Source organism: Sus scrofa, chromosome 6 (assembly GCF_000003025.6).
Source record: "Sus scrofa isolate TJ Tabasco breed Duroc chromosome 6, Sscrofa11.1, whole genome shotgun sequence".
NCBI lineage: Eukaryota > Metazoa > Chordata > Mammalia > Artiodactyla > Suidae > Sus > Sus scrofa.
Genome location: NC_010448.4, coordinates 98,523,294 through 98,537,942, shown reverse-complemented (window position 1 = coordinate 98,537,942; position 14,649 = coordinate 98,523,294). Strand labels below are relative to the sequence as shown.

Sequence of the window (14,649 nt, the reverse complement as noted above, 5' to 3'; positions counted from 1 at the left end):
TGCTGCCCACCAGACGGGAGAACAGTGTCAGGCAGGGTGCACCAAAAGCAGTAACTTTTCACATCGTCTTCACTGAACATTCAATTTTTCAAACTACTAAGTTTGAAATTATTAAAAAAAGAAAAGTTATCTCAATTAAATGTCCCTTTCCTTGCCCCTTATTCTTCTGTGTCTTTTGTGGAAGGGACTTACAGCACATCTCCAGCAGCACTGTCCTTCCTTCCCACTTGTCGGTGAGCCCCCGCCCCTCCCTGCCACCTCTTCTTCTGGGTCACCTGCTACCTTGTTCTTGTTTCTTGTTTAACAGCCCCACCTGAGGCGTATGGAAGTTCCCGGGGCCAGTATCGAATCCCAGATGCAGCGAGACCTACGCTGCAGCTTTGGTGAAGTTGGATCCTTAGCCCACTGCACTGGGTCGGGGATCAAACTGGCAATGCTGCAGAGACACTGCCAGGTCCTTAACCCACTGAGCCACAGCCAGAACTCCCTACCTACCTTTTTCTAGTAGAGTCTGTCTTAAGGTCTTTGCAAGCAGCACACGAACATTTGGCACCCTGTCGTTGGCCAAAGTGAGCAGGTGCGGCATCAGGTGCAGAGCAAACTGGTCCATGGGAAGGCAGTCATCTTCAATGACAGTCTGGGGACACAAGAAGTGCTCAGGCCCACAGGTAACCCTGGGTAACAAGACCTCTTAGAGGCAAGTGCTTCAGATGGAGTTACCACTTTTTTAACCAATGTTTCAGGCACTTGGGAACTAAAAGTGATGCGGTCAAGTCCCCACAGAGACGCAACTCTAACCTGCCCCACAGAGGCCTGGCAGGCGTCACAGTCATGGTCAAGGACATGGCCGCAGAGCTGAGCAATATGGATGGATGACTTGGCCGTGCTGCTTTGGGGAGCTTGGGGTGAGGGGAGGGGTGCGGTGGGAGAACCCAGGAGGGTCCCCAACTCTGAGGGGCCAGGTGACTCATCAAGAGCTGACAGCAAAGCCCTGCTCCTTGGGGATAAGGGGGTGTGGAAGGCGACCCGGCCAGCGCGCCCGCTCACCTGGCAGACGAAAACAAAGGCCTGGCGCCCTGACCAGCGCGGGCAGCGGCCGAAGCTCTCCACCAGCTCGCGGATGAGGTCCACCCCGAAGGAGGGTGGCGCGGCCTGGTGCAGCTTGCGCACCATCTCGCTAACCTGCGGGGACACACACACGTGAGCAGCGCCCCTGCCCCGGTCTGCTGGCCTAAGACGGCGGCAAGGGTGACACGTACCAGCTTGTAGGAAATCCAGCGGACGGAAGACACTTTATCTGCACACAGGTTCAGGGCAATGGGGCGCAAATAGTCATAGACATCTCTGGGGCTGTACAGTTCCAGGAGTAAGATCAGCTGTCTACAAGAACCGTGGTAAAACACAAGGTACAGTTTAAAGGCACAACAGACAAAAGCGGGTTCATCGTCTGAATAGCAGCGGTTCTGCCTCCTGTCCGCAGGGTGAACACGTGCAGAGGCCGGGACTCACATTTAAACAACACGCCTGTCTGGCAGTGTCTTGCCCTCTTGGCGCATCAGGAAGCCGAATCCTGTGTCCACAGGGACAGGGACAGCAGTGCATGCCCTAGTTGAGTCACTGGGGACCTGGGACCCTTTCCCACAGTAACTCTTTAGGACATCCTGGGATCATCCAGCTACACTTCGGTCTAAGAGGCTTCCAGCAGCTTGGGCAACCTCATGTACCCCCCAGGGCCCTAGGCAAGACACACCCCAGGGAGATGGGGACACCCGCCAGCACCCCTTCAGCTTCCCCAAGAACCATGGCCCGGAAGGGCCACTGGGCAGTCTGAGTGGATACGGCACCACCAGTGAAAGACCCTGGGCACCTACGAGACTCTGAACCCCAGGTGTGTGTGAGGTTGTTACCTCACGACTGGCAGGAGGTGAGCTGAACAGAGCATGCAGCCCATGTGCACACGGGCTAGGGTGGTGCTGCAGCTGGAGGACAGCCTAGCCCGTCATACCCAACTCGGGTAGGGAGAGAGGGCAGGAAACCCCATCCCACTGGTGCCGAGGGCTGAAATCCCACATGGTGCCAGCAGAAGCCTCATCTGGGGGAGGGGGCAGCACTGCCTGGGATTTAGCTCACAGGCTCCCCAAGGTCAAGGCCTTGAAGGGGCAGAGGCTCCCCTTGCCTGGCAGACTCGACCATGTCTCAACTGCAGTCCAGGGCCAGGAGGGCAGGGGCAGGAACAGGGGACAAGGGGGGCCCCCGGGGCCCGGCACCAGCAAAGGCAGCCCAGGGCTGGAGGAACCAAGTTCAGGGCCCTCCTGCCTCGACAGACTTGGGTGTAGAGGCAGAGGCCAGGCCAGCTGCACACGGGTGCAGTGACCTCTGGGAGGCACCTAGACAAACACCACCCGCGCCAAATGCCGCACCCAGCAAAGTCCACTCCTGAAAATGCAGGTGAGGTCCAGAATCCAGATCACATCACAGAAACACTTTCAATTCAACCCAATTTAAGACTTGAGCAGACTTTTCTCCAGCAAAGATCACAAATGGCTCTCTGCACAGAACGGTGCTCTCCATCACTCATCATCAAGGAAACGCACATCAGACCAAAATGAGAGGCTACTATGATGCTGGCACTTGCCTCAGAGGATGTGGGGAAATGGGATCCCTCAGCCATGGCTGGCGGGAAGGTAAGCCAGCACAGTCTTGTGGAAACAGCCTGGCAGGAGTTCCCGTCATGGCTCAGCAGAAATGAATCTGACTAGCATCCGTGAGGTTGAGGGTTCGATCGCTGGCCTCGCTCACTGGGTTAAGGATCTGGCGTTGCCATGAGCTGTGGTGTAGGTTGCAGACGAGGCTCGGATCTGGCGTTGCTGTGGCTGTAGTGTAGGCCAGCAGCTACATCTCTGATTTGTCCCCTAGCTTGGGAATCTCCATATACCATGGGTGCGGCCCTAAAAAGACCAAAAAAAAAAAAAAAAAAGACCAAGAAAAAAAAAGAAACAGCCTGGCAGTTCCTCAACACATTAAACACGGAGTTACCAAGTAACTCAGCAAATCTACCTTGAAAAACTTGAAGTGAAAACTTGCACATGAGTGTTCACAGTGGTACAGTAATACTTACATCAGCCAAAAGGCAGCAACAACTCAAATGTATAGATTAAAAGTGTGTGGATTTGTAAGAGTGCTCTTTAGTCAGGGATGGAGTGGGATGGAGTCAAGAGCATGCAGGGTCACACCAAGCACTCTGGAGAACACGTGCCGGGTCACATGATACATCTGCGGGTGGGCGGGAGGGGGGCGCTGGGGGACACCTGTTGAAAGGGGCAGGGCTTCCTGCTGGGCTGATGAAGTGTTCCGGGACTACACAGTGGTGACGTGAACAACTCTGAAGGCACTGATGGCAAAAGTGGTTTTGTATATTTTACCATAATTAAAAAGAAAAAGAGGATCTAAGAGACTTAAAAAATAAAAGCTGAGAAAATTCACTGCCAGCCAGACTTGCATTACAAGTGTCGAAGGAAGAGGATACCAGACAGAAACTCAGACCCACGCCAAGCAAGGAAGAAATCCAGAGAAAGTGTAGGGGTGAAGTTAACCTTTACCCCCCAGGGGGTTGCCATCAAGGCTCAGCAGAAATGAGTCTGACTAGCACCCATGAGGATGCAGGTTTGATCCCTGGCCTTGCAGAGTAGGTTAAGGATCCAACATTGGTGTGAGCTGTGGTATAGACTGTAGATGAGGCCAGATCTGGTGTTGCTGTGGCTGTGGTGTAGGCCAGCAGGTGCAACTCCAATTTGACCCCTAGCCTGGGAACCTCCATATGCCGTGGGTGCGGCCCTAAAAAACAAAACAAAACAAAACAAATTTTACCCCCCAACCCTGGAAACACAGTCAATCCATCGTTAGAACTTACTCAGCCAGCTCGGCTCGAAAGCGCCAATTTCGACTATTATCTGTCACCAAAAACTCCTGAAGTTGATAGAGATATTCTCTTCTTTTGTCAATATGAAGAAGCTGAAGAAAGAACATGGAAGAGGTCCAGTCATTTCTTTTACCAGAATGCTTAAAAATGACCCTAAATACGGACGGCTAGTTCTTCTGAAGGAGAACAGATGAGCAGCCACATTCAATTGCTTCAAAAATTGGTATTACGTTCAATTCCTCTGATAATTCCATTTACCTTCAAGAGTCTTATCCTCTTTTGAAATACTCGCCTCCACTGAGCTCTACTGTCCCTGGTCCCTTGAGCAGAGCTTTCCCAGAACCCTCCTGTGACACCGTGTCCCCAAAGCGCTGTGAAGACTGTGACTGTGCTGCCACTCAGGCAGGAGCCAGAGGATGCACGAGGACAGCACCCGGCAGGTGCTCAATACACACAGACTGAGTGAAAACAATAAAAAGCACTCCTTCAACAGTTGTACTAATACTTAGAGTTAGGTTTATAGTCAATGAGGGGGAAGCCCTAAAAGTTGATATAAAAGAAGCAGATAAACTCAACTGTACATCAAAAAGATGAGTCACACAGAGAATGTCTACGCTTAAACTCAGTGTTCCGACCACGTTTTCTGGGAACATGTTCTGACGACAAAGTGCTGAAGGAAATCTTGAACATTATGTGGCTGATTTGATGCTGGAATTATTATTGGAGGAATTAGGAAACGATTTCATGTTTGGTATAGAACTGAGCAAATGACTGAATGTTAGTGTTGTTAAAAACAAGAGCTTTTACGAGAAAAAAAAAAAAAAATGACGAAAGGCGGGGAAGTGTTATTGGATTGGAAGTAAAAAATACCAGCGTGAACTAAGTAATTTTTAAAAACCCCCAAACCCATCCCCTGAGAGAGCCTAAAAGAAACTCCATCCAGGACCAGTGAGCACATCTAGTGTCTGGATCTTGGCTTCTAATTCCGCCCTCCACCGGAAAAGACCAGGGCTCCTCGGAGAAGCTGCCGTCTCCCGGCGGGGGCAGAGAACAAGGACGTGCCTGGAAATGAAGGGGTATATCAAAAGGACACAAGAGAGGGCTTTAAGGGGCTCCTCTTGACCAAATTTGATGCTCAGAACAAATAACAAAAATGGAATATATTACAGGGAATAAAAAAGCAATTCTAGAGTCCACACTAATACTAAAAAAACTTCCGAAAAAAGCAGAGGAAGATGGAGTTACCATTGTGGCTCAGCAGGAACGAACCCAACCAATATCCATGAGGTTGCAGGCTGGCTCCCTGGCCTTGCTTATGAGCAGGTTAAAGGATCTGGCATTGCTGTGGCTGTGGTGTAGGCCGGCAGCTATAGCTCCGATTCAACCCCTAGCCTGGGAATTTCCATATGCCGCAGGTGCGGCCCTAAAAAGCAAAAAAAGCAGAGGGAAGAGAAGGGATAGGTTATCTTTACATGACATGCCAACTAATAAATCCAGGCGGAATTACAAAACCAGAAAATGAGTATTTTACAAGTCACACAGTAACAAGTGATTAGGCAAGAACCGTGTAAAGATGCAGAGACAAAAGAGCACTGGGTGAAGGACTCGGGCGGGGAGGTGTCCAAAGTTTGAGAGCATCACCCACCAGGGAGCCATTAACCCCAACAAGAGAAATCAAAGACTCAGAACCCCCAGGACCCAGGAGCCGATGCCACGTGCCCGCTGATGTGACACCACATCATTCCAGACACGGTACATCAGAAAGACACTGGGGTCTAGACACAGAGACAGTGTTGCCCCAGGACACCTGAGTGACCTGAGTCTCATCTACAACAATGCTTCCCAATTTCAGGGTGTGGGGTGGGGGGGGGCTTCGTGCAGAACTGGCTTGGCCTCTTCAAAATGCCCATGACAATACAGGTGAAAAGTCAGGGGATGTGTTCTAGATGTGAGAGGACTAAAGAGACCTGATATTTAAATGCAACGTGCAATCCGTGACTGGGATGATGAGAGCAACTTTGACTATGATGCTCCTGTACCTCAAACCTGAGCAGCACAGCAGCATCCAGGATTAAATGACGCTGCCCCCCTCGAGGCCAGAGATCCACATCAGAGGGGTGGGGACGAAAGGCAGCTCCTCAGACAGCTCCAACACTACTGAGGAGTTACCGCAGATGCTTAATGTCCAGGGAAAAGGTACAAATGCTTGCAACCATGATTTGACGTCATTTAAAAACAAAAGCGTGATTTTTAAATTAGACACTAAAGTGACAGTAGCAAAAATGACCAGAATAGGACTATATGTTTTTTTAAGTGACATCTCACCATCAAACTCATGGCTATACTTCTTGCATGGAACATACAGAAACTTACTTTGATGGTGGCATAAAGTCAAAATTTTAAATCTACAGTGGCATTTTAGCATTTTTCTTCAAAAGGACTTAAACATTACCTTCAGAAAATCGTGCAAGTGTTTAAGGACACCTATTCTGACCTCATCGAGGTCTTTTAAAAATCCATTAAAAATTGGAACCAAATCTGCAGCTGTCAACTGATCTCCAAGGATGACGGCAAGCTCGTGGATGGAGAAGGCCAGTGTTCGCCGAACCTTCCACTGCGGAAGCAAAGTAACCAGGTTAGGAAGCAGAGTCTTGGTGCTTTAATTTACAGACAATACACGGGGGCTCATTTACATCTGAGTTCTAGGAATCTCAAGTTACATCAGAATAGTATCAACAGTAATGACAGATACCACGTTTCAAATGCCCACTTTGAATCAAAAACTGGCAGAGGAATTTTCCCTTGGCTCAGTGGGGTGAGGACCTGGTGGTGTCACTGCAGTGGCTCAGGTCGCCGCTGTGGCTCAGGTTCGATCCCTGGCCCAGGAACTTTCACATGCCACGTGTGCAGCCAAAAAACACTTGGGCAGAAAAATTTTAAATCCCTGTGCAATATCTATCTTCTCCCTGTCATTTAGGAAGGACCTGCGTGGAGGTCACTAAGGGCATGGCCTGTGAGCGCTGAGCCAGCACCGGGGCCGACTTCACTGGGCTGGCTAGTGTGCCCTCCCTGTACTGCGCCCCTTCTGACTCCTGTGCAGACCACCCTGATTAGAAACCACTACCAAACCTGTTTTTAAGGAATTGGCAGTTTAAGAAATATAAGAATAGAAAATCTCGTGCTGACAGTCCTAGTAAAGGGCCTACACTGTGATGCCTTCCATTTACAGGAACCTTTACATCCAAAACATCTTTCTCTTCATGAGGCTTTAATTTAAAAATTTTTTACGTTTTTAGCTTGAAATTTTACCTGTTGAGACGCTGTTTAGGACAAAGCCTTTATCCCCACCTCAAACACAAAAATCTTTTCTTGAAAGAAAACGCTACAGCCATGTGCAAGGTCTCAAACAGAGAGGGGCAGGACATCTGCACGAGCCCCACCTGTGCAGAGCCCTCCCTGTCACCAGGGGCCCTTGGGGATCCACCCCAGCAGCCCCAGAGTCCGTGGACTAAGACAGAAAACGGCTGATGCAGAGGGTGAAATGTTCCATGGACATCGGGCCCATGTGCCCCTGGCTCAGGAGGGACTTCAACTTCAACCGCCCAACTAAGACACGGGCGGGATCGCCATCTGCAGCTCAGGAGACATTAGTCTCACCAGCTGCTTTCTAATAACTGAGACCAAGGTCACTGCAGAGCAGGGCAAGTCCTTGGTGCATAAGAACCAGATGGGAGGGTGGGGTCAAGTGGGCAAAGCCGAGGAAAAGAGCCACAGAAATGCCACAAACCACCAAGGGTCCACGTCTCCTATGTCATGTTTCTCAAGGGGTGGCGGGGTGAGCACACATGCACACACATGTGCACACACACATACACAAATATGCACATGCGTGTGTGCGCAACACATACACAGACGCACCCTCGCCAAGCTTCTCCTACCCACCCTGGGTTGTCCGCTGCCCACAGGACCCAGACCCCGGCAGTGGTGACCAACTGGAGATCTGCTGAGGTTGAAAATTATCCTGGAAGAAGCACTTAAAATGCTGTTTCTTGGGGGAGGAGAAGCCCTACATTCTCAGGAACTAATTTACACATAAACTTTAGACAACAGTGCAGTCATGAGTTAGGAACTTCAGCCGGTCAAATGTGGTGCTAATTTCTAGAGCTTTAAACAAAAAGGCAGGCAGGAGGGGAAGCGAGTGTGTGGGCTCGGGAAGCAGGGCTGGAGGTCCCTCACCTGCATGTCAGAGGCCAGGGCCTCGTAGGTCTCCCTGAGGCAGTGCCAGTTCTGCCGGCCCAGCGTCAGTGCCACACCCGGGAGGCTGTAGGCGCAGTGCTTGGCGATCTCTGTGTCCACCGTCTGTGCCCGGGAGGGGTCGGTCATGGACAGATACTGATCCAGCAGGGCCTGGGGCACCACGTCCTAGGGAAGACAGGCAGAGGCTCAGAGGTCAATCAGGTGCTCACTTAAACACACGGATTTAACACAGCACCTCAGGCAGTAGAGGAAATCCAACCTCACAGGTTCAGGGATCCAGTAATTGCAAAGAGGTAAGAAAACGTGCTGGGGAAATACTCGCGTAACTAAGTAAAACCAACTCTGGGAGAAAAACCAACGATCTTAATACAGAAAACAGCTTAGAGGACGATTACAACTGCTTACCAAATTTAAATGCTACATTAGAAATAAGACCAGGGAGTTCCCGTCGTGACGCAGTGGTTAACGAATCCGACTAGGAACCATGAGGTTGCGGGTTCAGTCCCTGCCCTTGCTCAGTGGGTTAACGATCCGGCGTTGCCGTGAGCTGTGGTGTAGGTTGCAGACATGGCTCGGATCCCGCGTTGCTGTGGCTCTGGCCTAGGCTGGTGGCTACAGCGCCGATTGGACCCCTAGCCTGGGAACCTCCATATGCCGCGGGAGCGGCCCAAGAAATAGCAAAAAGACAAAAAAAAAAAAAGAAAGAAAGAAAGAAAGAAATAAGACCAGCACCTTTCAATGGTGGCGAAAATTACAGGGTCTGGTGTAACTTAGGAACGCGGTACATCTGGCTCTCCTCTGCACTGTCCTAACAAGGATTTAAAAACCATCACCACTGCTGCCTGTAGATAAAAATTTATTTTTTATTTATTTTTTTGCTATTTCTTTGGGCCGCTCCCACGGCACATGGAGGTTCCCAGGATAGGGGTCGAATCGGAGCTGCAGCCACCGGCCTACACCAGAGCCACAGCAACGCGGGATCCGAGCCATGTCTGCAACCTACACCACAGCTCACGGCAACGCCGGATCGTTAACCCACTGAGCAAGGGCAGGGACCGAACCCGCAACCTCATGGTTCCTAGTCGGATTCGCCAACCACGCGCCACGACGGGAACTCCTGTAGATAAAAATTTAACATCAACAGAAACAGAGAGTATACGCATCCCACCATCTGCATCACTGTGAGGACAGGAGGAACACAGGCACAGCTGCTTCCCTACGTCTAAGAGCTCTGGAAGGAGCTGCAAAGAAAGGGAAAACTGGGTGCCTTTGGGGGAAAAGCAAAGTGGCTGCTGGGGAGAAAAGCTGAGAAGGGAGGTGAATTCTGTCAGCTTATTATCTACTTTCTAAAAATAAAACAAATTCATTAAAGGAGTGAGACAATCTGCACATACTGGCTTGAAAATGTCTACGACAGAAGTGGTGAAAAGCTTGTTTTAAAACACTATGAATGCCGACTCCATTTTTAACAAACAGAACAAACATAAAGAACAGACACCCTGGGATCCAGGGTCCCGAAGCAAATCACAGGCAGGTTCTTGAACAGCTCCACCAGCCTGCACATCCCCCACTTGCAGCAGAGCCCCGAGGCACAGAGCACACATCCCCAGGTCCCACACACACCTTCCCCAATGTTTAAAATCTCTGACATGGGTTGACCTGCAGCTTTGAGCATTTCTCTCTGTGCTCATCTCACAGCCCTTGGCAACTGGGCACAATGGGGATGCAGGCAGGCCCGATGCTGCTGACGGAGGCGCACCTAGGGAGCTCTGCCCGCAGAAGGTCTCAGCAGAATCACACAGGGACCGAACCACTGCAGTCACGGGTGTGAGAGGGAAGGTTTCTGCTTGTATTTACGCCACTGCTAGACTCCTCTTAGTAAAGCTGTGCTACACTAGTCCTGATTTTCAAAACATTCATGATAAGGAAGGCCAAGTATGGTGACAAATGGGTTGTAAAGTGGAATTAACGACACCCACCCAAAATACAGCATTTCTGGTCACTTACCTGCACTTTAGATCGCCTTTCCTCATCAGGACTAAAACCGCTGTTGCTGCTCAAGTCCGAATCATCTCGAATGTAGCACAGGGCGGAGTCCAGGGTCTGCCAGGAAAAAAGTCACTTGAAGAACCACCCTGTCAGTTCCCTTCATTTAAACTACCTTTCTAAGTTACTTACCTTTCAGGACTGCCAAAAGATAAGAATACATGTAGATTCCTTACACTTTTAAATGCTTATCAACAAACCTAAGACCCATAAGGACTTCCCCTGCCTTACATCGAACTTGCAGAGGAAGTTGCTGAATGTATGAAAATAAATTCCAGAATGAATGTCATTAAAAAGTAAATTTACAAGTGATTTTCAGATGTCCCAAACATTGATAATTAGCTTATTAATAAAACAGTACTTAGAGAGGGCGGTCCAGTCTACTGTCTTACGGTAGGTCATGTGTGGTTTCTCTTCTACGGTTTCCATTCCCGGCTATTTCTAATTACACAAATTTACTTTTTTAACAGCTCCCCCCACCCCACCAAACCCCCAAATGAAAACAGAACACCTTCTAGAACGCAGACACACAGTATTCCAGTCTCTAAAGATGCTAACTGGTCAGGGTTTCGCCCTGAAGCACTGCTATTAAACAACCCTTCTAACTCTAGCGGGCCTCACTTCGCAGAAAGCAAATCAAACTCTGCCAGAGCCTCTGACATGGTGCCCCTGGGGGCGCGATGACTCCTCTCTGAGCTCAGCCTTTGGGCTGCTCTGATCTGCGACCACTTGACCCTGGCTCCCAGCAGCCTGTTCCTCCTCCCTGTTTACATAAACATGGGAGGGGAAACACTGACGCCAGGTGATGCTGGCGTGGATGTGGCAGGAAATGAGGGCAGGAGGGCACAGAGCAGCTCCAGGCACATGGGCAGGTGATGCTGGAAACAGTACCCACCCTCACACTCCAGAGTCCAGATAATCCCGCAACTTGGCCTCAAGTCCCGATCTTCCGCTCAGATACTGCGCTGCTCGAGGCAGTGAAAGGGTCCGCCCAGAAACAAAGCACCTCTCCAGAAAGAAAAGGGAAGAGTTAATTATTCCTGATAAAGGGCTTTGCTTCCAGTAAGACCATCTCACTGCAGTGAGCTAGGTTAAGGATGAGGCTGCTGGAGGCCTGCAAGGGATCCCTGTTCCAAGCACCCAACGTGACACTCAAGTCACAGGGACGGGATGTGGTGACGATGACGACGTGACGCTAAGGGGGAGGTGAGAACACGCTGCCGAGGGCGTGCCACGCCCCTGTGACCCATGAAAGCCTCCGGGCCCACCCAGCTCGCTGTGAACGCAAGTTACCTCAACAGCATCGCTGATGAGTGGCCCGGTGGCATCGTGGCCCAGTCCACAGCCAGGGGGCTCGCCAGTAGCCGGCTCGTCCTGAGTGGCCCTCCTGGTGGCTTCAGAGGCCTCGTCGCGGGCATCCAGGCTGGAGGCGCGCAGGGCAGCGGCCAGCACGTCCACCTGCGCTGTGGGCAGAACAGACAGTGAGCACGGCCTGCCCGGCAGGCTCCCGCAATGGAGGATGAGCAGGCCCCTTAGGGACACTGCCACCCAGAAGCTGGACAAAACCTCTACTGCGGTAAATCATTAGTTCTCCGAGAGAAAAAGGAAAAAACTAAGACGCTTCCGTGAGATTAACCACGCTCATCCACTACTGCACATTATTCGGCGTTAGTATGGAGAGAGGGGCTAGCTAGTGTTGGAGTCAATCTCAGGGTCAGTGCACTAGCTGCAGTGATGCATGACGAGACCGACAGGCTTACTTACTAAGCTAGTTAGCAGGAGAGCAGCCCCGCAAGCCCTGCCAACAGAAAACAATGGCAGTTACAAGGGTTTCTGTGGCAGTTACAGTCAAACATCACACGTCTCAGTCCGCTCTGTTTTTCTCTAATTCTTTTGGAAAATGAAACTAGCGACTGGTCCCAAACACAGGGATCCCAATGAAGCAACGCCCTGCTTGCAGGACACCAAAACGACAAGTTACCAAGCAGCAGCCTGACGTCTGGCAAATGGTCTTGTCGATGTTGAGTTGCACTTTCTTTATAAAAGTGATTCAAAGCTAAGATAAACCTCCTTCCCCACCCAAATAAAAGAGGAATTCAGCCAAAAACATAGCGTTTGGCATCACGTCAAGGAACAATCCACCTGGATGCTCAGAAATTTATACATTTTAACTTCCAACGTATTCAGTACAAAGATGAGAAAGTGTCCCACACCATTAACAGCAACCAGAGTAACCACTTGATTTAGATGGCCTATGACGTGCCGCAGCCCTGGCACCATTCTAGCCAATGGTACGTGAGGTCCCTGGCAAAAGAGACACGCGAACATACAGGACGGTGACCTACTGCAGAGGCCAAAGTGAAGGTGTCTAATCACCCACATTTACTCACGGAAGGCGCCCTCGTTCTTTGGCGAATTTCAGCTGCAATCTCTACCAACCCCTCCATCGCTTTGCCCCCACACCCCTTGGGAATCCTTTGTTTCCACAGTGAGATCTCAACCGCACGAAAGGAGACCCACTGTCCATCACACGCAGGTGCTCTGTCTACGTACACCCAACAGGTGTGTGTGAGTGTGTATGTGTGTGGTGGGGGTCCTCATTTGACCTGCTCCTGGGAAGCACCTGACAAACCAGAGACTCTCACAGAACATGCCCCATGTGGGTCACTTATCAGAGGGGACCCTGGACTCCAGCCTGTCGATGCTCACCCTTATCTTTAGGTTTGTATGTTCACAGAAGTTGAAGTACATCACATGTGACGTTAGCTTCTTCAAAAAACTGGTACAGGGAATTCCTGTTGTGGCTCGGCAGTAATGAACCGGTCTAGTATCCATAAAGACGCAGGTTTGATCCCTGGCCTTGCTCCATGGGTTAAAAATAAGGTGTTGCTGTGGCACAGACTGGCGGCTGTAACTCTGATTTGACCCCTAGCCTGGAAACTTCCATATGCCATGGGCACAGCTCTCAAAAAAAAAAAAAAAACCACCAAAAACTTGGCACAAAGTTTATAAAACCGGCTCCAGAACAGCCTGATGCCCAGTTCTCCACTGGAGCCAAGAGGGCAGCAGATGCACTGCCAGACCAATGGGAGAGACTGAGCCAGGTCCTTAGCATGCCTGACCTCATGTGCCACGCAGACCAAGACCCGGGAGCAGAGCCCATTCCAGCAGGGATCTGTGCAGACACCTGCCCCAGTAACCCAGACTCGCGTGCAGTGCCGCCTGGAAACCCAGATTTTCCCTCTCTCCCTTAGAGGCTGGAGCAGCTGGTCCAAACCTTCACAACTTCTAACTCTGCCACAAGCAACAGCAATCCCCAATCATTTATTGCTTTCAGTCAACAAATAGAATGACTCTTCTGGCTGCAACTGCCAGAAGAACTAATTCCTGCATTGGGCCCAACAACACCAGGGGTGGGGTTGGGGTTGGGGTGGGGCTGGGCAGCTCCCCCTTCAAGGCCTCTGGGCAGCACCTCCCTGCTTTCCCCCCAAGATCTTACTGTCCAGCTGTCAGGAAAACATCATGCAACATAACTAGTTTAGTCCCTGGTCAGAACTTAGTTTTCAATTTGGGGTTAAAGTACTGCCTTTCAAAAAGGTTGATTTTCTCTGACAGTTTGAAGGAAATGACTGCCTACAAGAGCAGAGTTAGAAAAGAAAGGGTATCCACATTCAAGGCCCCTTTAAAAACTCATCACACTTTTTTTTTTTTTTTTTTTTTTTTTTTTTTAGAGCCGCACTCATGGCATAAGGAGGTTCCTAGGCTAGGGATTGAATCGAAGCTACAGCTGCTGGCCTACGCCACAGCCACAGCAACGTGGGATCTAAGCCTCATCTGCAAAACTACACCAGAGTTCTCAGCAACGCTGGGTCCTTAACTGACTGAGCAAGGCCAGGGATCGAACCCGCAACCTCATGGACTCTAGTCGGGCTTGTTACTGCTGAGCCACAACGGAAACTTCCTCAGCACACCTTCTAAAGTTTGAAAAGTCAGGCACAGTCACCACAAGTGACAGAATGATTGTTAACTATGCCCTCAGACTTTAGTAAAGCCAAAGGCTCAAGCTTCTGGGGCCGTCTGTTTGGCAGCAGGACACCTGCCACAGGCAGTTCACGTACTAAGTGTCTCAGCCTCCTGGCTCTTCCAGGCTGGGTTTTTGTCTGGTTTGTTGTTGGTATATCCTCAGTGCCTAGAAGAGTATCTGGCACATAACAGGTACTTGATAAGTAATGCTGGGCGAATCAATCAATCAGTGGATACGATGTGAAAGCATGAGCATTATGGACAGAAAGAACAACCTGACAAATTTAAATCGTAGCAGGTTTAAGAGCCAAATTAGAAAGAGGATTGATGAAATCATAAGACAGCATTACCAAAATCTCTCAAATGCAGGCTGTAAACTTCTAGAACAATTTTAAGGCAGACAA

General features: G+C 50.2%; 1 protein-coding gene across 5 annotated transcripts in view; it reads right to left on the bottom strand.

Annotated features, from left to right (window-relative positions):
* PPP4R1 (protein phosphatase 4 regulatory subunit 1) overlaps positions 1-14,649 on the bottom strand; it is a 76,817-nt gene that overhangs the window by 1,707 nt on the left and 60,461 nt on the right. For all 5 annotated transcript variants that reach the window (XM_021096060.1, XM_021096058.1, XM_021096059.1 and 2 more), the window contains 8 exons: positions 11,516-11,685; positions 10,184-10,279; positions 8,156-8,341; positions 6,372-6,533; positions 3,911-4,011; positions 1,260-1,380; positions 1,048-1,182; positions 496-637 (listed from right to left, as the gene is read on the bottom strand). In XM_021096060.1, the coding sequence (XP_020951719.1) occupies positions 496-637; positions 1,048-1,182; positions 1,260-1,380; positions 3,911-4,011; positions 6,372-6,533; positions 8,156-8,341; positions 10,184-10,279; positions 11,516-11,685 (1,113 nt within the window). The remainder of the gene's footprint in view (positions 1-495; positions 638-1,047; positions 1,183-1,259; positions 1,381-3,910; positions 4,012-6,371; positions 6,534-8,155; positions 8,342-10,183; positions 10,280-11,515; positions 11,686-14,649) is intronic.